This window comes from Eublepharis macularius, chromosome 3 (genome assembly GCF_028583425.1).
Source record: "Eublepharis macularius isolate TG4126 chromosome 3, MPM_Emac_v1.0, whole genome shotgun sequence".
NCBI lineage: Eukaryota > Metazoa > Chordata > Lepidosauria > Squamata > Eublepharidae > Eublepharis > Eublepharis macularius.
The window spans coordinates 182,701,042-182,725,128 of NC_072792.1; the positions used below are offsets into that span (position 1 = coordinate 182,701,042).

The following is a 24,087-nucleotide window of genomic DNA, read 5'->3' on the forward strand; positions in this document are numbered from 1 at the left end:
ACCTTGATAGGCAGGTCTCGCTTCCAGGCTCTGGGGCCAAGCTATTCTTTATTATTAGTACCTGTCCTGCTGCCTGCTCAGGTCAGGTTTCTGGGTGTGGTGGGGTAGGGCTCTACCCCCTACCTCAGGTTCCAGGGCTGCTGCCAGGCTCTGGGGCCAAGCTATTCTTTATTATTAGTACCTGTCCTGCTGCCTGCTCAGGTAGGGTTTCTGGGAGTGGCGCGGTAGGGATCTACCCCTTCAGGTTCCAGGGCTGCTGCCAGGCTCTGGGGCCAAGCTATTCTTTATTATTAGTACCTGTCCTGCTGCCTGCTCAGGTCAGGTTTCTGGGAGTGGTGGGGTAGGGCTCTACCCCCTACCTCAGGTTCCAGGGCTGCTGCCAGGCTCTGGGGTCAAGCTATTCTTTATTATTATTACCTGTCCTGCTGCTTGCTCAGGTCAGGTTTCTGGGAGTGGTGGGGTAGGGCTCTACCCCCCTCAGGTTCCAGGGCCGCTGCCAGGCTCTGGGGCCAAACTCTTCTTTATTATTAGTTCTGACCCCCCATGAACATCCAACCATGAACATTTTCGTGAACAGGTCATGTTCATCGATGTTCGTGAATCCCTGTTCGTGGATGGCAATGAACATCGTGTTTGGGTTTTTTCCCTGTTTGTGCCCATCTCTAGTGGTGATGGCAGAATCCACACATTTCTGTATACATGATATGATCATTGCACTCGGGCAAACATTCCTGAGTTGTCTTGTCCACGCAGCCTCTAAAGCAAACAACAACAACTGCTGCTGCTGCTGCTGCACTTACATACCGCTCTTCTAGACAGATCAGTGCCTCGCCCAGAGCGGTGAACAAGTTAGTGTTATTATTATCCAATAAGTAATTGATTCAACAATTCCATTCCTTTTATTCCCTTAGAAGCTCATTGATTCATAAATCTTGAACAGTGGAAAATACTTATTCCTTATCTTTTTTGGATGCAAGGGCTAAAAGGACTGAGACATATTTTGCAATTGCTAAGGTAAATTTAGGATCCTTACTGCTAGGCAAAAGAGTCAGGGTATCTGGAGTATAAGGAGATGGTTGATTAAGGGCTTAATATAATAATCCCTTATATTTTCAAAGAACCTACATTCAAGCAAGGCATGAAAGGTTGTATCAGTCCTATTAAGGCCACAAGGGCAAATTCTGTTGGAATAGAGCCTATTCAAAAATCTCCCCTGTAAAACCATTGTGGGTATAATATTCAATTTTGCAAAGAAAAAAGCTCTGCAGTATTGTGGGATAGTCAGATAGTACATATGGGGGTATTGCTTCTTGGGAAAGAAAGTCCAAAAGATAGGAGTGAACAAACTCTGTGGGCTCTTGAAATCAAGCGGCTACGGTCGATGATTCAACAATTCAACCAGATAATCAATCTACTTGCAATTCCTCAACTGGCGAATGCTTTGTTAAGATGACATCTGGCATTTCAAGCCAGTGGTCTTTGTGATTCCCCACCCCCCTAAAACAAGAGTAAAAGCTCACTCCTCCCCTGTTGTTCGAAAGCTGGGAATGGAATTCCAGTTTTTAATGGGGTGTCTGGGACAGAGATTGCAAAGCTGAGCGATGAGATCATCCGGAAAAATATTTGCCAGCTCTGCAACCCGACCACAGAGATGTGTCATCCTTTGTGTGAAGACTGCGGATTGAAGTCCATTTTGCGAGAGGCTTCACGAAGTCATTTCTCCCGACCCAAAAAGCCTGTCACAGGGGAATAATAAATGTAGCTTTGGGCTATAAATTCTCCTGTTTAGCATCAGACAGAAAAACAAGCGGCTATTGTAACAGGCGAAGGCAAGGGCCGGAAACAAACCTTTTGCCTTGAGGTTGCAGACATAAATTCAGCACAAGGCAGGCAGGTTATGAGGTTATGATAATCAAATGGTACCCTCATCTGGACTGGGATGTTAAATTTGTCCAGGAACCAACCAAGCTAAGCAGCAGTCATGGCTCTGCTGCATTTGGCTGGTGGCATCCATAACTAGTAGCACAAACTTATCCGGTGTCTCCTCCTGTGCCATCAGTTTCACGTAACAAAATTGCTCAGGGTTGATTTGAAGCCTTGACGTGGATTGCGGACATGCACACCTCCCCTCTCTAGATCATTTATTCATTTACAAAATGTATGTGCCGCCTTTCTAGAGATAAGCTGTAATACCAATAACTACTGTTTATGCTGAAGAAAACAGAGATTCCTGCATATGGCACATATCAGGAAGGGAGAGAGGAAATTTGGTTCATGCTTCACTCTTTCTGAAGCAGTGTCTATCTATCTATAATTAACATCTTTTTAAAATATTATTTTTTAAAAGTGCTGATCATACAAACGAATGCAAATAGAGCCAACACCGTATAGTGGTTAAAGTTTTAACGTCAGGCTGGGTTAACTCTCCACAAAGTGGGCATGGCATTTGAATACTGCATTTCTGGGAACAATGCACGGTACCTGTGGCAGAGGCCCATGTCTAGGGGTTTCTCAAACAGCATGCACCTTGCATGGGGATAGCATCCTGTAGCATTTAAACGGGCTCTTAAGGCTAGTTTTCCAGATCTCTGCTGTTCCAAAAGGGCGTAGGGTGTGCAGATGGCTATAGCAACCAGTTAAATCGTGCCTGTTGTGCCCTTGATAGATGCCTCATCAGGAAAACCTGTGCAGCATGTTCAAGGCTACTGTACACCAGATGCGCATCAAGTCTCCTATTCAGGCTTCAGCAATAGAGATGGGCACAAACAGCAATACGAACTAAAAAAGCCATGAACAGCCCAATCTGCTGTTTGCGAACAAGCTGTTCATGAGGACCCATTCTACACGAACTCTAAACTTTGCAAGCCTCGTTCGTTGCTGTTCGTCAAGCCGGACAGTCTGGCACCTGCAATCAATTCCCTTGGCAACCGGAGGCAGGGACTGCCTGAACTCTGTCTGAACTCCTGCTGTTGCCCTGGAAACCCCAATCTAAGCCCAATTTAGCTTGATAGGCAGGTCTCCCATTCAAGTGTGGAGCTCCAAATTTGTTACAAGGAAGCAAAGAGCAGGGGGGAGAGGGGCTCCCAGCTCTGGTTTTGCAGACAGTGGAGAGGGAGAGAAAGTTGCTTTTCGCATTTTGAGAGAGAGACAGGGAGAGTGCATTGGAGCTTGAATTTTCTTCGTGTGTGATGGGAGAGGGATGTACCTCTCCAAGTTCCAGGGCTGCTGCCAGGCTCTGGGCCAAGCGATTATTTATTACTGGTACCTTTCTTGCTGCCTGCTCAGGTAAGCTTTCTGAGAGTGGTGCAGTAGGGATCTACCCCTTCAGGTTCCAAGGCTGCTGCCAGGCTCTGGGAGCTAAGCTATTATTTATTATTGCTACATTTCCTGCTGCCTGCTCAGGTAGGGTTTCTGGGAGTGGTGTGCAAGGGATCTTGATAGCTGAAGGAGAGCCTGCTGGCCCCCATGAACAACGAACAACGAACATGTTCGTAAACAGGTCATGTTCGTCAATGTTCGTTGTTCATTATTCGTGGATGGCAATGAACAACGAACACCATGTTCGTTGTTGTTTTTTCTGTTCGTGCCCATGTCTATTCAGCAACTCTAGGACATGAGAGTGGTTTTATGTGGGACAGCCCCTTCCCCCTACAGAGACATTGTTCTTTCCTCTGCAAGGGAGAGCAATTACCTTTTGCTTATCCGGTATTCTGCTTTCTGCTGTCTTTCTCCCGAGGCAACTGCTGACCTTTGTAACTAGAAGGGAAGAGGCAGAGAGAAACCATGAGGCTGTAGTAGGATAGCTAGCACCCCACCCCACCTCAAGAGCTAAGCCTTAGTTAATACATGCCATTGAACTGAAGGCTTACTTGTCTTTTGTTTATCCACCACTTCATCTTCCTCCCCTCCTTCTAATGTCTAGTCTGATCAGTTTTAGACTGTAAGCACCTCAAGGCAGATACTTCTGTTTTTGCTGTTACTCTGTTTCATATTACACACGTACTGCCCAGGTTGAAGAAATAAAGGAACCATCTGGCCATGTAAAATCAGATTTGAGGAATGTTTTTGATTTACAAGGAATGATTTTGATTTACAAGGAAGAGCATATAGGAGGGTGGGTGGGGGACCAAAAGCTTTATACATGAAATTGTGTCAGGGTTTGAATTTCATCAAGATTGAGGAAGGAGACCAAGTAGTATTATAGTATGAACATGTGTTAATGGCAATTTTTGTGTGTGTGTAATAGAACAATCTTAGAATTTCAGAAAAAAATAGAGACTTGCTTTTTTGATAGTAAAAAGTCCAGTAGCACCTTTAAGACTAACCAACTTTATTGAGGCATAAGCTTTCAAAAACCACAGCTTTCTTTGTCCGATGCACGTATCTGACAAAGAGAGCTGTGGTTCTCGAAAGCTTATACCTCAATAAAGTTGGTTAGTCTTAAAGGTGCTACTGGACATTTTACTATTTTGCAACTACAGACTAACACAGCTAACTCCTCTGGATCTTGCTTTTTTGAATAGGTAGCAGAAATTTAAGAAAAAACTAAGAATGGCTACTGTCGAAGAGGATCAATTGTAATGTTAAAATTTTTAGAATGTTGAATAGAAAATGTTGAGTATATGCAAGTAATGAGATGTAAAGAAGAAAGAGTCTGTTCGTTATTGTCATGTAACTGCTCTTTATTTTGTTTGCATTGTTCCATGCACTGTTTATCACTCTTCTGTTGTTTCCTATTCATAACAATGTTAAATTGTGCAAGGTTTACTATAATACTGTAATACTGTCCACTCTCTATTTCTCCTAAATATAATCATTTTTTTAAAAGATTGAGGAAGGGGTGCTTTAGAAAAGTAAAAATCCCACTGAGGGATTGATTAATTGATTTGGTGTATTTTTAGATTGTTGACTCAGGATTTAAGGTGTTCTCTAGGACTGCCAGGTCCCCCTGTGGGTGCAGGGGATCCCCCGATCCCCCCCTTGGCCACCACTCACATGGCTGGTGGGGGGGGAAGGCAAGGGAACAGGATTCCTGGGCACGCTCCTCCTCCTCCTCCTCCTCAAATTGTAATCCGCTCTCCCCACTTCCAGGAGTGATGTAACTGCACAGGCCCTGGGAGCTCTCCCACACTTCGCACCAGGCTGATTTGGGCCCAGTGCGAAGCGCAGGAGCGCTCCCAGGGCCTGTGCAGTGATGTCACACCTGGAAGTGATGTCATCGTGCCACCCCAGAGGCATGGCATGCTTCGTTCAAATGCAAAGAGATGAATAAGGTAAGTGCTGGGTCCACCCCCCCCCCTACACTGAGAGGGTAAGGGTAGCTGGCGACCCTAGTGTCACCTGATCTGGATGTGGTTGCACTCCTCTTGATGCAAAAGGTTTGGGGGTAGTTTGGGGGTGCTCTTAGAGACAGGCCTACTGCTGGATAGACCAGTCCTATAGCTTTGACTGGTTAACCAGCTGTGGCCTCTCTTGGGCAGATCTGCCACTGTGGTGCATGCCCTAGTAACATCTAGATTAGACTACTGCAATGAGCTCTATGCAGGGCTGCCCTTGAAGGTACTCAGAAACGTCAAAACGTACAGAATGGTGCAGCCAGGATGCTGACAGGAAGGGGTTGTAAGGACTATATCACTCCAGTCTTGGCCAATCAACTCTGGCTCTCAATCAGTTTATGAACCTACCCAGCTACTAAGATCGGCTTCTGAGGCCCTGCTTCAGAAATTAGACAAGTAGCAACTCAAGAAAGAGCCTTCTTGGTCATGGCACCCAAACTGAGGAAGTTCTCCCCGGGGATATTTGTCTGTCACCTTCTGTCATTGTCTTCTGCTAGTAGGGGAAGACCTTTTTTGTTCGGCCAGGCCTTCCTTCAACAACTCCTCTTTCCTGCTCTATCTTTTAACAATAGTTAATAATAGTTGAACAATAGTTAAAAGATAGAGCAGGAAAGAGGATTTGTTGAAGGAATTTGTTTTTACAAATATAAGTTAATTTGGATTTTAGTTGTTTTTATTATGCCTTGTTTTATCTGTTAGCTGCCTTGGTGGCCATGATTGAGTAGAAAGGTGGCATATAAACTTTGTCAATAAAATAAATAGTACAATGAATTAACGGGACTCTGTGGGTTCGCCACGCCAGAGGAAAGAAGCATTTCTTTCCACTCCCTTTAAAGCTTTCGGACTCCCAGATACTACGATACCGTTAGGAGCAACCCTGAGTGGAAATCGGCCCAGCCCTGCGAGTTCCCAGAAAGTCCACAAATGTGAGGGAATCAACAGAAATGCTGCACAATAAGACAGCCAAACCGGTTGTGGTGAGCACTGACAGCCAAGAGCAGGCCGAGTCTGGGAAAGACAGATGGAGCAGCGTTCATGTCTGGACTGCGCTGCTGAGTTAATGGGCTCCACATGGGCCAGGTTGTGTTGGCAGTTGCCAGGGAAGAAATCACTGGAGGATGGAGAACAAGATCTTCTCTTCACAGGGCTAGTCTAGATGTGCGGAGGGGAAGCCTCATTTCTCATTTGCATACAAAGCAGGGGCAGGGAGTAGAGGAGGTCATGAACTGAAATACAAAACCAAAGTTTGGCACAAACTGAGTCGGTTCGTGGTTCGCGAACTGGTGGTTCGTCAGAGCCCATTTCTGATGAACCGCCATGAACTTTAGGCCGGTTCGTTTGGTTCATTTTTCAGTTCATCACTGCAGACAGCCTGGCACCTATCAATCTGTTTCCTAGGCAACAGGGGATGGGCTTTCTGCAGACCTTTCGCTGACCTGGAAGTGGCGTTTTCATGAACCAAATGAATTGTTTCACGAACCGGGGCAGGTTCATGAAAGTTTGTGGTTTGTGGTTCGTGAAACACGACAAGCCGTGAACCGCATGGGTTCCCCCCCCCCCCATTTCATGCCCGTCTCTAGTGAGGAGCCTTGAAAACTTACAACCCTAAAAGCCCATGAGTGCGAGGACTTCAATCCCCTCTCCGCCTAAAGAAGTCTGAAGAAGGGAGCTTTCACTCTGAAAAATCTTATTCTCTATGGTGCCACTGGACACACAAATCCTGCTGCTCTCTGCCGTATCACATTGTGCACCCTAGAGCCACGTTTGTAATCCAGTAATGGGCGCTGCACCCTGGCTGTTTGCTGGAGCTTGGCTGTAAGTTCATAGCTGGCCAAGACGGATGTGCAACATGCAGGGCCAGTGTCAGAGTTTCTGGCACCTGAGGCCAGGGGCAGCTTCAGGGCTGTTGCTGCCCCCACGCGCATGTGCAAAGCGCTCACACGCGTGCACCTGGACTGCATGATGATGTCACTGCGTGTGACATCATCACACAGCATGCTGCTGTGAGCCAGCCCCCCGCTCAGTTGCCTTGCACTGCCCTGTGCCGCCTGGCCCTCAGCTGCATCCCAGCAGTGGTGGCAGCATGGAGCAACTGAGCGGAAGGGCTGGGAGGCTGCCCACTCAGACTGCCCCGCACTGCTGCTGCCAGCATGAGCTCCCGGCTGGGCACAGCCCGGGCCAGGCATGGCAGGCAGCCAGGGTGGCACGTGGGTGGCTTCCCAGCCCTTCCACTCAGCCGCCAGCGCTGCCACTGCCAGCTCCGCAGTGCGTGCCCCCACCCCTGGTGCCCCCTCCAGCGCTTCCACGCTCGAGGCGGCTGCCGGATCTGCCTCAATGGACGCGCTGGCCCTGGCAATATGTCGTGCCATCTTCTGGGCATGGAGCAGGAGTCACTGGCTGTGTGTATGTGTGTGCGTGCATGTGCATGTGCACACACGTGCACGTGTGCATGTATACATGCGTGCCTGTGCACGTGCGTGGGTGGGTGTGAGGTAATTATGAATTTCCTGCACTGTTTAGTGAGTTGGACTAGATGACCCTAGAGCGCCCTTCCAACCCTATGATTCTATGAAAGTCATTAAACATATCAAGACTTACAGATACCAATGGCTCTGGCTGGAGTGAGAGAAGGGTTTAACATCTAACATCTTAGGTAGAATGATAGCTCAAGGGGAGGAGAAAGTAATTTTCCAAACTTGAGTATGTCCTCTCTCCCCACTTGCCACAATCCTGATCTGAATTTGGACAGTATGTCTGCCAAGAGGACATGATGGGTCTTCGTAATGAATACATGTTTTGGCCCTTAGGTGATTCCCTCTGGAAAGTGCTGCCAAGTTTTTTTTTCCAGAGTAAACACATGGGATTCGGATGGTGTAGGAAGGAGAGAGTTTAAGCCCCTTACTGTTTTCCCCACACAAAGTGACCCTGTAGAGCTGCTATTTGTATCATTGGGGTAAGCATTCAAGACCTGATCAAGGTAGAACATGAGGAGGTGGTACCGGAGCACAAAATTCTGGGGGATCACAGCAGTATACTTATTGTATGGAGTCTTATGAATGGGGGAGCAGGGGGACCCAGAGGGAATCTTTGCTTAGGGGCCCACGACAGCTCTCGGCCAAGGGCAACCCCCCCCACATACACACACACAAAAAGGCAAGACCCACACTACATCTGACATGCTCACCCAAGGAGCAGCCAACGCCTTGATTTTCTTGGCTTCTGAATCGCTGACAAAGTCGTGGTAGAGGGCTATGTAGGGTCGCAGGTGGACGATTTCCCTCTGCAGCGGCTGGAGGATCAGTCGAGGGTCCCCATTTGCTTCGTAGGAGCAGTAGAGGCCAGCCTCCTGGTACTGAGTGGGCTGAAAGAGGAACAGAAGGAGGGCGCTGTGAGACATCTGCTGGCGAACCGGCCGAGAAAAAAGGGGGTATCATTACCTGGGGCGATTGTGCCACCAACGCACCTGGCACTTTGCAGAACAAAATGAACAGAAAGAGAGCAGATGTGCTCCCTGCACCCAAGGTGTAGACACTCTGACTTTTATCAGTGGAGGAAACATGGGTGCATGAAGGTGGCCTAATCCTGTCACTCACTCCTGTCTAAAATCATAGGGTTGGAAGGCCTCCCTAGGGTCATCTAGTCTAACCCCCTGCACAATGCAGGAAATTCACAACTATCTCCCCCCCAACACACACACCCAGTGCCCCCTGCTCCATGCCCAGAAGATGGCAAAACACCATCAGGATCTCTAGCCAAACTGGCCAGGGGGAAATTGCTACCTGACCCCAAGGTGGTGATTGGCATTTCCCTGGGCATGTGAGAAGGGGCCACGAGTGGAGTAGCCAGAGTAGAAGAGGTCTACTCTAGCTGACAACTTCTCTTCAGGGGCCATTCAGAGAAAGGCCTTTTCAGGACTTTCTACCTTGAGTTGAGTTCCTCAATAGTCTTAAAAAACTTGAGCACACATGAAGCTGACTTCTGGATTGGACCATTGCTCCATCAATATCAGTCTTGTCCTTAGACTAGTAGCACATCTCCAGGGTCTTAGGGAGAGATCTTTCACCTCACCTATTGCTTGGTCTTTTTAACTGGAGATAGCTGGGAATCGAACATGGGACTTTCCGTATGCCAAGCAGCTGCTCTACCACTGAGCCACCTAACTCATTTACCTTTTCCAAATGCAGCTGCCAGAGCTGTTTTCCTGAGGGGAAGAACGGTGTGAGTGGAAGGACTGCTAACCCTAGGCCAGAGGTGAATGAATGAAATCCTGCCCTCAAGTCCTAGCTGACTTACGGCGACCCCTGGTGGGGTTTTCTTGGCAAGAGACTATTAGGGGTAGCTTGCCATTGCCTGCCTCTGCAACCCTGGTCTTCATTGGAGGTCTCCCGTCCAATTACTAACCAAGGCCAACCCTGCTTAGTTTCTGAGATCTGACGAGATCGGGCTCACCTGGGCTCTCCAGGTTAGGGTAGGCCAGAGATAGTCGGGGCAGGAAGTAATCTGAACTGGAGGCAGCATTTTAAATAAGGTGACCAGTTGTTCCTTTGGATCTACGGCCCACAGAGAATGGCCATAGATCCTCCTCGCACACACCTTGTAAGGATTCTCATCCTTGCAGTTGAAGAGAAAGGCCTGCCGATGATTTTACCACCCCCTGCTCTTTTGCCTTTCACTAGGGTTGCCAGTTCCAGGTTGGGAAATTCCAGGAGATTTCCTAGAGAGGGCGGGGTTTGGAGAGGGGAGGGACCCCAGTGGGGTATAATGCCATAAATCCCACTCTCAAAAGCACCCCTTGTCTCCAGAGGAATTGATTTCTATGGCCTGGAGATCACTTGTAATTCCAGGAGATCTCTAGTTACCACCTGGAGGCTGGCAATCCTATCACAGCAGTTTCATCCTGTTAGAAGAGGAGCACCGAGCACTGTCCCTTTCCTCAGGTTTCAGAGGGGGACAAACCAAAGAGTTAGAAAGATAGAGAGGTCAAGGCATCTATTTACTGTATACTGCTCTGACTATCCTTTAATGTGTAGATTGCTGTTCACAGGACTTCCTCCTTGTGACATCCCACTAATCCTGACTTTGTAACAGCCACTCCACACTTCTCCCTTTCCCTCCATCTTGCAACCATGGATGCAAGACTTGTCCTGCCATCCATGTCCATCCTTAGATTAGATAGGTAGGTAGGATCTAGCTCTCCTCCTTTCCTATCAGAGTATAGAGTTCCTATAATAAAGAACTCTCATTTCCTTTCTAAATATAAGGAACTGTATGGTTTCTTATTTTCTCTCCTGCATTCGCACCAGCATAAAATAATTACACTTTCACTGCAAATGATATACTCTGCTAACGGTCCAACTCTGGAATCCTTTAATTAAATAAACCATTTATTTATCACACCCAATACTATTTATTCCCGTTGTCTTCTTCTCTGGGAAGCTGGGAAACCAAACTCAAAAGAAGAAGGGAGGTGGGGCTCAGAAAATGCTGGATTTTGCTGGTCGTGTGGTTGTTAAAGGCAGAGAGCCCTTCCAGACTCAAAACAAAGGCGGTATTCAGTATCATTTCACAATGAGAGGTTGACCTCCTGGCGGAGTCTCACCAACCTGAGATCCCAAGGTCTGGCACAACTGCTCATAAATATCTCTAGTCTTTAGGTGTGTCACGTTCGGCCTTTGCAGAGCCGGAGCTTCCTTGCCGCTCTCAGAGGACTCCATCAGAAGTTTCTCGTACTTCAGGACGTTTCTGGCGATCCGCTTGTTGCTGGGATCTAGCAGAGATCAGGCTTCAACCCACAGTTCCTCCAAACATGATCAGAACTACTTGGATTCCCTTTGCACCTTCTCACCTCCTCCCCTCCTTTGTGGGAAAGAAATGCCTAATGGACCCTGGTTTGTGACACATGTACATCAGGAACATGGGATACGATGCTGCCTTCTACCTACATAGGAATCTTCCATTCATGGAAGGAGTCTTCCAAAATTCCCTTCTCCCTACAATCTTCCATTCATGGATGGAGACATCCAATGTACCCTTCTACCTTTCACAGGAATCTTCCATTTGTGGAAGGAGTCTTCCAAAGTGTCCTCCCGCCTATAGAGGAATCTTCCATTCAAGATTTCTTCAGAGATATAAGGATACCTTGGAAGATTATATAGGTGGAATGGAAGCTTTTGATCCAACCCGCTGTTTATTTTTGTGATGCCTGACCCACCTTAATGATGTGAACAAAATAGTGGGTGGGGATATATACTATGGGGCCAAATACTTAAATGTTTCCGAAATCTATCCCAAAGAGCACAGTAATAATTTGACCTTCCACTAGTGAAATTGAGTGAGGTCATCACTACAAAGACAGCAATGATTCCAGGTTACCTAATCCCAAATAATTTTTTTTAAAAATTAATACAATGCTCACTTCCCCCTTGTTCAAGCAATAACCTTTTACTCTACAGGAGAAAATACTTCAGATGGCTTGAATGATGATAATTTCCCATCTACTGATGTCCCAGGGAGTGGAATTTATTAGGAACCTCTCTAATCCTTTAAAGCTCCTTGGTTAAGAATGATAAACAGCAACATTTCAGATCCGGACATTTTCTTTCCAGAAGAGACACGTACCATAGTGGAGGAATTCTTGAGAAAGGCTTAAGGCATGAGAAATGTTTCCTGCCTTAAAAAATAAGATAGAGAAAAAGAAAGGGAGAAGACAATGCGGTTAACATTCAAGAGAAATAAAGAGAGAGAAAAAAGAGAAATAGGCATTTGGTGGCAGCTGGAGATCTGGAATTTCAACTGATCCCCAGGTCACAGAGATAAAAAATGGCCGCTTTGGGGAGTGGAGTCTATCGCACTATACATTGCTGAGGTCCCTCCCCCACCAAACCCCAGCCTTTCCACGCCCCACCCCCCAGATCTCCAGGAATTTCCCAATCCTAATCCAAAATCAGGTAAAGGTAGTCCCCTGTGCAAGCACCGAGTCATTACTGACCCATGGGGGACGTCGCATCACGATGTTTTCTTTGCAGACTTTTTGTTACAGGGTGGTTTGCCATTGTCTTCCCCAGTCAGCTACACTTTACCCCAAGGAAACTGGGCATTCATTTTACCGACCTCGGAAGGATGGAAGGCTGAGTCAACCTTGAGCCGGCTACCTGAACCTGGCTTCCACCAGGATCGAACTCAGGTCGTGAGCAGAGCTTGAACTGCCCCATGGTGCAGAGTGGTAAGCAGCAGTACTGCAGCCCAAGCTCTGCTCGTGACCTGAGTTCGACCCTGGCGGAAGTTGGGTTTGGGTAGCCGGCTCAAGGCTGACTCAGCCTTCCATCCTTCTGAGGTCGGTAAAATGAGTACCCAGTTTCCTGGGGGTAAAGTGCAGATGACTGGGGAAGGCAATGACAAACCACCCCGTAAAAAGTCTGCCAAGAAAACGTCGTGATGCGACGTCCCCCCATGGGTCAGTAATGACTCGGTGCTTGCACAGGGGACTACCTTTACCTTTTTAATCCAAAGTCAAATGACTTCTCTAAAGCTGCAGGTTGCATCTCCTGACCTGGGTACCAGTCCACCTGCAGTGATAGGCAATCTCCCACCCCCTCGCTCCGGCTCCCACCCTGCTTTGTGGAGTAGCAGGAGGGAAAAATGGGAGGAGGTTGGTGCAACGTTGTGACATCCGGCAGCTCGACCAGAAGTTGCATCATGGCTTTTGCGATGTTCCACCTCCCCAGGCTCCACCCCTAAGTGGCTCTCAGAGATTGCGAACATAGCATCAGACAGTGACCCTAATCCCTGGCTCACCTTAAAGTAAGAAAAGGCCAGGTGGTCAAGAGCATCTTCCAAGCTCCCCTCATCCTCCGTGTTCCAGTTCCCATAGGAGACCCGGAAGAGGTTGACGGCTTCCTCCAGCCATGCAATGGAGTGGTAATGATCCTCCATGTCGTAAGCAACCTGGGAGGAAGAGGAGGAGATAAGTCAACTGTAATGGCAGCTGGAAGAGAAGACGGACTGGAAATGCACATGTGCACATAGATCCTTGTATACTTTGGTCCAGGGCTTTTTTTCAGCTGGAACGTGGTGGAACAGAGTTCTGGCACCTCTTGAAAATGGTCACATGGCTGGTGGCCCCGCCCCCTGATCTCCAGACAGAGGGGAGTTTAGATTGCCCTCCGCGCCACTGGCGCGGAGGGCAATCTAAACTCCCCTCTGTCTGGAGATCAGGGGGCGGGGCCACCGGCCATGTGACCATTTTTGCCCAGGGCGATTTAAACTTTAAAAAACGACCCCCTTCTTCCAGCTGACCCAAAGTAACATCATTGTGCGGTCCTGAGTTCCACCACTGAGTTCCACCACCTCTTTTCCCAGAAAAAAAGCCCTGCTTCGGTCCCTCTTGGCTAATGCTTTCTAGACTACAATTCTCTTGGAGAAAATGACTGCTTTGGAGGGTGCCCCGAAGGCTGTGTCAGTTTCACCTCCCCTTCTGGGGGCCGGGGAGGAAATAAACCCTCTGAGCAGCCATCTTCTTTGCGGGCTCTATAGAGGGGGAAATTGACAAAGACTTCCCATCTGTCTTTTTTAGAACTCGTCTTCCCAGCAAGCATTATGCCTCTCTTCACTTGAGCCTCCACGTGTCCTTTGTCTCGCTTAGAGACACTCTGAACAAAGAGCAATAAAACTTCAGTATATCTTTCTAGCTAATTGCTCCTCGCCCCATATACTGGTTGCCAAATAGTGAATCTCACATCTTCTTAATTAAGCATAAAGACTCCCCTTTCTATGGCGGGAATGCCATAGACAGCCGTAAACATAAACTCGACAACTAAGTGGTCCTATGTAAATAAGTTTACTAACTAAGTATTACAACAGTTTAACACTTTTGTGACTGAACAAAGAACACTTGCTAATTCCCAACACATCAACAGCGGCAGCAGCACAAATTACAGAAGGTTAGTGGAAGTATCCCAAATTTAGTGAGGCTTCCTCCATATAAAGGGGGTGCCGTGCCTAGGCCATGACTGCTGCAACCTTTGTTTCTAGGCCCAAATTGTTCCCTCTGCTTCCATTGGGATGGTCCCACATCTATGGTTTGGGAGCTCCCAGACTTTTGCTGGGGGTGTTTAGGCTTTGAGTAACAACAACAACAACAACAACAACAACAACAACAACAACAACAACAACAACAACAACAAAATTGTGCTAATATACTGCCCTTCTAGACAGATTAGTGCCCCACTCAGAGCAGTGAACAAGTTAGTAGTGTTATTATTATCCCCACAATTCAGCTGGGGAGCTGGGGCTGAGAGGAGTGGCTGACCCAAGATCACCTACTGGGCTCATGGCAGTAGTGGGATTCGAACCTGTAAAGTGCTGATTCGCAGCTGAGCCACTTAACCACAGCACTACAGCGGCTCAAACAATCCATGTGCTACCCAAACTCTTTCTCAAACTGCCCACCTTGCTTGCCCACCACCACTCTACCCGCAGTTATATCCCAGCGTCACAGGCACTCGCTCACCTTGCCTATGTGGAAGCAGTCATCGGCAGAGAGGGAGAAATCCTGCCCGGAGCTGTACAGGTCTGGGATGGGAGCGTTGCTGACCCTCTGGAACTTGCCTTGGGCCAGCCCCTTAACGCTGAGGGAGTAGACGTCCTGCAGCCGCATCACCGCACGGGCTGCCCCCTCCAGGTCCTCAAAGGCAGGCAGGCTGTTTTCCAGCCTCTGGTAGCCATCTTTGAGAGCTAGAAAGTCAGTCACAGCAGGATAAAATTAGCCATCTTGCTATGAATGGTGGCCGGTAAGAGTGATACTTGTCTTAGCTGCCCACGGGTCCTGTTTCTGGAGAAAGGTGGATCAAAAATGCGATGAATAAAAATAAGGTGAGTTTTGTTCTGCAGGTAGCAACAAGACCTCCTTGGCACTGGGGGCTCCTTTTCCCCCTTTATGGTTGCCCCCTTGTCTTGCATGGCATCTGCAAACATGCATGATTTGAGGAGTGGGACCAGGGTAACATTTAAGGGTAATAGATGCAGAGGAGTTAGCCATGTTAATCTGTAGCAGCAAAATCAAAAAGAGTCCAGTAGCACCTTTAAGACTAACCAACTTTATACTACAGCTTATACTACAATAAAGTTGGTTAGTCTTAAAAGTGCTACTGGACTCTTTTTGATTTAAGGGTAAGCAACTCTGGTTACTCCTTGTGGTGCCCAGTTCGGGGGTACATATCACAGGCTGTACCCTGAACTGGATCACCCAGGCAAGCCCGATCTCGCCAGATCTCAGAAGCTAAGCAAGGGTCAGCCTTGGTCAGTAACTAGATGGGACACCACCAAAAAAGACCAGAGTTGCTATGCAGAGGCAAGTAATGGGAAACCACCTCTGTCAGTCGCTTGCCTTGAAAACCCCAGCAGGGGTTGCCATGAGTCAGCTATGACTTGACAGCAGTTTCCACCTTCATCAGGGGCTGTATGCTACACAGTTCACTCAAAGAGAACCAACAGCTTGTTTTCATTCGAACACTGAACCCCTTGGCTAGTGTTGCATTAATGAGTGTGTACGTGTTTAATTCCTGGGGGAATTTGCCCAGTCCCAACGTGAAGCAGTGGGAAGCAGTTTACTCATCTTCCAAACCATGCCAGGAATAACGGGCCTCTCTGAATAAATGGGAAAAGAAAAGGAAAACTAAAGTGTTGGAGATGCCAAACAGACCAGTGAACTACAAACTCTGGGGTAGTGTGCAATGGAGAATGTGCTCATGCATGCTGTATGATAAGGAAAGTCATGAGCCCATGCTAGGAAATAACAGTCATCCAGGCTAACACCAGGCTAACAAAATACTCTATACCCTACAATAGCCCTGCAGAGAAGATTAGCATATCAAGCACCAATCCATATGCAAAAGAACCTCCTCAGGAAGCAGTGAAGCCTCCCCGCATTAGCATTCCACACCCTGGGAAACTCTTACAGGATGACTCAGCCTAAACCCCCCTTCCTGAGTAGATATAAATGACCTGCCAACATCTTCTCCACACTGTGACACTGAGAGATCTCTGTCTTGAAGATGCCAGTCACAGCTGCTGGCGAAACGCCAGGAACTACAATGCCAAGACCACAGCTATACAGCCCGGAAAACCCACAACAACCAACAGTCGTCGAATTCTCTAGTCCCAAGGAAAGCACTGAAGTTAAAAGAGAAGTCCAGCCTTTGTAGATCCGCGACTCAGCACAGACAGACAGATTTCATAGTTTGCAACATTGCATCTGAGGGACACATTGCCGGGAAGGGGCTTTGCTTCAGATCAGGCCGTAGAAGAAACCGCCGCAGGTCCTTGCACAAGGGCAGTCAACAGGACACCAGGAGAGTGAAAACTGGATCTACTTCCTTTTTATGGTCAGCAACGACAGGGAGTGGAGCACTTGCAGAGCTCCAGGGACAGCACTATCGCCAAAAGGATTTGATGCTGATCTTATATTTATTATCAAATATACTTCATTATTTAGATAAGGAGACCTTTGTGGATAGAAATGCATTGGGGGGGACCCACTGCTGTATGCCCCAGCCCATAAAACATTCAAAGCTGAACAAATTTAGGGGGAGGGGGATTGAAGTTAATCCTTTCCTGGGATCACATTCGATATGGGGGCCATTTTGAACGGGCTTTTGAAGTACTGCACTCTCTACTTTTGTTCAAATATACAAAAAAATTATTCCACATATCTGCGCATAGGCTGGTTGTGCACAGCTCTGATTGGCTGTGGCCTGTGCCATCCCCATAGCATTTCGACACCCCCCCCCCCCGGGGGGCAATTTTTCAACAATTTTCAAAATTGTGCTTGTTTTTAAAAGGGATGAATGCATTTTCAGTTGAATACATTTGCACCCAGCAGTTTATAAACAAATAAAGGCAAATAGCCATCTGACACGTGGGTGGGACTGGCAATGTACAAACCGAATTAGTACTCGAATTCCTGACAAGTACGCCTGTTGTTTGCATTGTAAATTTTGGGAGGATTCCAGGCTTAGTCAAAGGGAAAAATTATTGTGCCGTGGCTGCGTTGATGGCCCAGGCTGAAAATGAAGGAGAGGTTGGAGAGCCATAATCACACATCTCTTGTCGCTTTAAGCTTGTGTAAATAGAGCCCTGGTTTGGATTCAGATCACGGTGTGGCTGTGAGTTTTTCTGTTGTAAGTTGGTTTCCTGGAGGTATGTTTTGCCCAAACATTGAAAACGTACATTTCTTCATAGGTTTTTGTATACAATCCAGAAAGCAAAAAAAACCTCACATAAACTTTCTAATAAACCAGTTATAATACACTCTTATAAAGTATTTTAAACACAATTCATGAATCCCTTAACTGCACAGTAGAACCTTCAGAAGTATAATGTAAGACCCTTTTAGTACTCTAACTCACAACAGGAGTTACAATTCATGCAAGCGCTACAACATGACAGACCCCACGATATTCAGTAAATATTATACAGAAAGTGCTGGTGCTTAAAGTGCTATTATAAAAATATATTATTCCACATACATCCTAAAGCGCGAATGCGTAATTAGCACCATGAAAACATAACTTCTTTAAATGCAGTAATCAGGGGTCATAAGGACTATATATCCAAGTAGTATTTACTCCAACGGAGACAACTGCCAGTGGCTGTGATGTTCCCAAATGGTAAAGATAATCCTTTTAATACTCTTCCTCTGACAGGTTGTCTAGATCATGGTAAATCCTATTTCAAAATTCCATCTTTCTCAAAGGGTACACACACAGTCAAAATTTCCATTCAAGACAAAATGTCTCATAAACCAATTGGTATCTTCATTCAGTAGTATCTACAGTGGGAGTTGTCTCCATTGAAGTAAATACTACTTAGACTCTCTCTCACTATTTGGATGCATCTGACAAAGAGAGTTGTGGTTCTCAAAAGCTTATGCTACAAAAAAGTTGTATCCAACGAAGAGAACTGTGGTTCTCGAAAGCTTATGCTACAATAAAGCTGCATCCGACGAAGAGAGCTGTGGTTCTCGAAAGCTTATGCTACAAAAACGTTGCATCTGATGAAGAGAGCTGTGTTTCTCGAAAGCTTATGCTACAAAAATGTTGCATCCGACGAAGACAGCTGTGGTTCTCGAAAGCTTATGCTACAAAAAAGTTGCATCCGACGAAGACAGCTGTGGTTCTCGAAAGCTTATGCTACAATAAAGTTGCATCCGACGAAGAGAGCTGTGGATCTCGAAAGCTTATGCTACAATAAAGTTGCATCCGACGAAGAGAACTGTGGTCCTCGAAAGCTTATGCTACAATAAAGTTGCATCTGATTAAAAGAGCTGTGTTTTTCGAAAGCTTATGCTACAATAAATTTGCATCTGACGAAGAGACCTGTGGTTCTCGAAAGCTTATGCTACAATAAAGTTGCATCTGATTAAAAGAGCTGTGTTTTTCGAAAGCTTATGCTACAATAAAGTTGCATTTGATGAAGAGAGCTGTGGTTCTTGAAAGCTTATGCTACAATAAAGTGGCATCCGACGAAGAGAACTGTGGTTCTCGAAAGCTTATGCTACAATAAAGTTGCATCTGATTAAAAGAGCTGTGTTTTTCGAAAGCTTATGCTACAATAAAGTTGCATCCGACGAAGAGAACTGTGGTCCTCGAAAGCTTATGCTACAATAAAGTTGCATCTGATGAAAAGAGCTGTGTTTTTCGAAAGCTTATTCTACAATAAAGTTGCATCTGATGAAAAGAGCTGTGGTTCTTGCAAGCTTATGCTACAATAAAGTTGTTTAGTCTTAACGGTGCTACTGGACTCTTTACTATTTTGCAACTACAGACTAACGCAGCTAACTCCTCTGGATCTACAGTGGGAAAGCGGCATGCAGAAGATGCTTACCCTCCCCTTTCCCACCACCACATTCAAAAGTTTTCAGTTGCTATTTACTGAACCTTTGACAAACACGCAATCCATCTCTGGCATTATCTCCCTCAACAATCATTTTGAGATGAGTTTGCAGATTCCAGTCGCCTTGCTTTATCGCAAAGTGTACATTACTTGGAAAAGAGCCAATCTTAGGACTGTACTGAGAATAAAGGACACGGTCTCTTTCTGCGCAGCGGTTTGACCCCTCTTGAGCATTCAACAGTGTTCAGACCCAGCATGGTTGGCCTTATACTTTCCCCCCCACTCCTTGGTTAGTCACTTGCCCTGAGCCCCTTCAAAGTACCTTGACTATTCTCGCTGGCCTCCATGCTGTAGACCACATTCAGCCAGTCAGACTGCAATCTCTTGATCAGGGTGTAGGCCAATAAAGGGTTAACCACGGTGCTTCCCACTCCTTGATGCAAGGTCTGTATCTTTGTGTAGAACCTGGAAGATGCAAATAGAAAAGAGGGAAAAAACCCAGATAATATTGTGTTAATAATAACCCCCCAGATCTTAGCCCTGGTTCCCTCTCTTGAGTGATATGTGGAAGAACATGGGCTTGCTAAAGCTGGAACCTTTACCTGGTCAGCTTTTGCACAAATCAGTTTAGATTTAACAGTGGAAAAAAGAAATTGAGGGATCTTGTAGAGCTGAACTTGAGCAGAGCATGCACAACCTGTGTGCTTGCTGCTGTGCCCCACAGTACCTACTTAACTCGAACTTGTCAACAGCTCCTTACCTGACTTCTTCTGATTATTAAAATGTATGTATTTATTTTTTTCAAACATTTATATGCCACTTTTCTATCCAAATAGGGTCCCCAAGGCTGTAAACATCATACATTAAAACATTAAAATAACATTTTAAATCCTACTATATAAAAGGCAATCCGTATTGGTGACGACTCACTTTTTATCCCTGCGCAGGCACACTCTTGAGTACTCCTGCGCTCCCCATTGGCTCGATTTCTACCCGCTTGAGGCCAAATCGGGCCAGTGCAGAGTGCAGGAACGCTGCCGGGGCAGCGCAATGAGCACTGGAGTGCTCCTGCACTCTGCACCACTCCGATTTCCGCCTGTTTGAGGCTGAATCGGGCCGGTACAGAGCGCGGGAAAGCTGCTGGGAAGGCGCATGCCCTCACAGGGCCCTGCTATAGCCCATTGTATTGTTAAATACAACGGGCTTTGTTGCTAGTGTAAATATAAATACAATAAAAACGTACACATCAAAAGACAAATACATACACAAGCAACCAGGGAAGAGACCAACAAGAGTTTATTGGGGGTATGCCAAACAAAAAAGTCTGTACTGGCTGACAGAAGACAATGACGGGGAGAGAGGTGAATCTCCCTGGGAGGAAGTTCCAATGTTTTGGAGCCACAACCAAAAAGGCCCTTTCTCAGGTTACCACCCATCTAGCCTCAGGTGGTAAGGGAACCCAAAGCAAGGCCTCTGAAGATGACCAGAGTGGATGGTTAGGTTCATATGGTAGAAGGTGGTCCTTAAGATATGCTAGTCCCAAGTCATATAGGATTTTATAGGTTAATACCAACACTTTGAATTGGACCTAGAAGCAAATTGGGAGCCAGTGTAGATGGAACAAGACGGGAGTGATATGGTCCTTATGATGCACTCCAGTCAACAGTCTGGCAGCAGCATTCTGTACCAATTGCAGCTTCTGGACAGTCTTCAAGGGCAGCCCCACATGCGGCACATTGCAGTAGTCTAATCTAGATGTTACCAGGGTATTTACCATCAAATGACCAGGCAGAGAATTATATGTAGCCTGAGCGCACACACTTCTAACTCCATGAAGTTTCTCTTCCAAAATACTAGATGGGCAGTAGATCCAGGACAGACAAAACAGTTCTTTACACAATGAGTAATGAAAATGTGGAATTTGCTGCCAGATAGGGTTCACAGTTGTCTGCTGGTGGCAGGCAATCTCCCCGGGGGTTTGCCCCATTGCCCGTCGATTGCTGGCAATTGGCGGGAGGAGGTAAACCACCAGGCAATCGGCCACCAACAGTAAGCAACCTGGGAAAGCAGGAATGGGAGTGCTCCTAGCGAGGTGCAACAACGTCATTTCCTCAAGTGAAGTCATCTTGCCGGTGGTGGGCATGCTCCTGCACTTCGCAGGGACCAATTTTGGCCCCAAACGGGCTGAATTGGCCCAACACAAAGTGTGTGAGCACACCCATTGCTGGTGTGATGACATCACTTCCTGAAGATAGGTAAGTGCTGGGTTTCCCCCCCACCCTCGCTGGGTCTACTCTTTTTCCGGGACGGTATAGGAACCTGGTAACCCTACTGCCAGTGAAGTTCGTGATGGCAATGAGCATAGATGACTTTAAAAAGGGGTTAGACAGATTCATGGAGAACAGATCTACCAGTGGCTACTAACCATGTTGATTAAAGAAAATCTGCTCATTCGAAGGCTGTAAACCTCGGAATTCCAGAGCTACAAAGTAGGGGGGGTGGAATGCCTTGGTTCTATGCCCTGTTGTGATTCCTCTAGAGTAACCAGTCGACCACTCGGTAAGACAGGGTACTTGCGTAGGTGGACCACTGGAACAGATAGTTGTCTAACTAGTCTGTAATCTCCTGGTTTCCCTTTGGACCCCTTTTGAAAAACTGGTGTAAAATTTGATACTTTCCATTCTTCTAGTACAGTGGTTATCAGGGCTTTTTTTCAGCTGGAAAGCGGTGGAATGGAGTTCCGGCACCTCTTGAAAATGGTCACATGGCCGGTGGCCCCGCCCCCTGATCTCCAGACAGAGGGGAGTTTAGATTGCCCTCCGTGCTGCTGCTATCTAAACTCCCCTCTGTCTGGAGATTAGGGGGCGGGGCCACCGGCCATGTGACCATTTTTGCCTAGGGTGATTTAAACTTTAAAAAACTCCTCCCTTGTTCCAGCTGACTCAAACTGACGTCATTGTGCGGTCCTGAGTTCCACCACTGAGTTCCACCATCTCTTATTATCTACAGTATACAGCAATGGGAGCGGGGACGAACCCTTAGAATATTTTTTCACATCTGAAAGCACATTTCTTGCCTGCTGGTGAGCACAAGTTTTGGGCTCCGCATTTTCTTTTCCTTAAAACTGAATTGTGTTTGAAGCTGTATGTTTTGGAGACAGCGAATTCACCCATAAACGGAAAGGGGAACAGTTGCCAAAGTTTCGTTTCGGATTACAACATTCCTTTGTCAGCTTCTCAGTCCAGAAATTCTGTGGGGAAGGATTGATTTCCACCACCAGCCCTCGAGTCAAGAGAGCAACAGGAACCTGGCGATAGGAGGTTGGATTTGCAATGTGACATGAATCAAAGCGAGGGGGCTGTCTTTGGCAGCCGATTTGGGATGCCTGTCAAACTAGATCCTCCTAAAATGAAGATTGTGTGCGGGAAGGGAATTCATAGCCAGCAAGCAGCCGCCCCAAAATCTCTTGGCTATCAGAACAGCAAGTGAGCATTACTCAACTCTCTCTGACTGGTTGGTACTATGGTGAGCCTTCGCTGGTCTGGCAAAGTTCCCTCTTTTGAGCATACTGGGCTGGCGGTGCCCAGGCTAAATCCCCAGTGGATACTCCTCAGTTCAGCCATTCAGGACCCGCCAGGTGGTAGCAAAAAAATTAAGTAATAAGTGGTATTACAAATTGGGTATAACAACAATAACCACGTACGTGCTTGTAACAACCACAATGGTATATTTAATTATACATGTACATAAATCACATCACACAGTAAAACACGTAACACAATAAAACAACTATTTATACAAGTAGTTCTACACTTCACACATGGAAAACCATTAATACAATTGCTATAATACAGGTACCTCAGGATAATAAAGTGCTGCTGCTACAAATTGCTACAAGAATTCATTGCACACATAACAGTTAAAGTGCAAGTGCATAGTAACAACCCAGATGCAATAATTACTGTGCCTTTAACATGGGGTTTTCTTGAATACATTTCCCTTTAAGAACTGATTGTTGGTCTATTAGGGCGTGGAGTGACTGACTATATGAAGCTTGTTACTGAGTAATGTTACACAGTAATTATTGAATGGTTTTCGTGAATAAGTACTTGTGAATAAGACTGAGGAAGGTTTTATGTAAGTAGTATATTATATTTGTATTTTATATAAATATTGCATATGCATTTTGGATTTTAGTGACTGTGTGCTCTTGGACAAAGATTGTATGAAACGGGTCACAGGAGGCTCTAGATAACCCGTCGGAGAACCAGACCAATTTTATTGGACTCTATCCCACACAGCTGTTATGGAATAATAAACAAGAAGGACTGACTTTATTTTACTGGATATTCTCACTCACTACTGGACTTTTGCTATCTAGGACCCGTGAAATAGAATATGCTGGGTTGTTAGGCACTTGCACTTTAACTGTTATATGTGCAATGAATTCTTGTAGCAATTTGTAGCACCAGCACTTTATTATCCTGAGGTACCTGTATTATAGCAATTGTATTAATGGTTTTCCATGTGTGAAGTGTAGAACTACTTAGAACTACTTGGAACTACTTAGAACTACTTGTATAAATAGTCGTTTTATTGTGTTATGTGTTTTACTTTGTGATGTGATTTATGTACATGTATAATTAAATATACCGTTGTGGTTGTTAGTTAGGCACGTACGTGGTTATTGTTGTTATAGCCTCCAGTTGGTAGCTGGAGATCCCCCCCAAATTACAACTGATCAACACAGACCAGTTCCCCCCCAAAAAATGGCTGCTCTGAAGGGTGAACTCTATGCATCTGACAAAGAGAGCTGTGGTTCTCGAAAGCTGACGATGCATCTGATGAAGAGAACTGTGGT

At 46.3% G+C, this 24,087-nt stretch overlaps 1 protein-coding gene across 1 annotated transcript in view; it reads right to left on the bottom strand.

Moving 5' to 3' along the window:
• Positions 1–24,087, bottom strand: part of P4HA3 (prolyl 4-hydroxylase subunit alpha 3) — a 40,035-nt gene that overhangs the window by 11,577 nt on the left and 4,371 nt on the right. The window contains exons 2-8 of the mRNA XM_054974239.1: positions 19,549–19,691; positions 14,845–15,068; positions 13,131–13,280; positions 11,955–12,006; positions 10,940–11,103; positions 8,521–8,697; positions 3,692–3,756 (exon numbers count right to left, since the gene is read on the bottom strand). Coding sequence (XP_054830214.1) covers positions 3,692–3,756; positions 8,521–8,697; positions 10,940–11,103; positions 11,955–12,006; positions 13,131–13,280; positions 14,845–15,068; positions 19,549–19,691 — 975 coding nt within the window. The remainder of the gene's footprint in view (positions 1–3,691; positions 3,757–8,520; positions 8,698–10,939; positions 11,104–11,954; positions 12,007–13,130; positions 13,281–14,844; positions 15,069–19,548; positions 19,692–24,087) is intronic.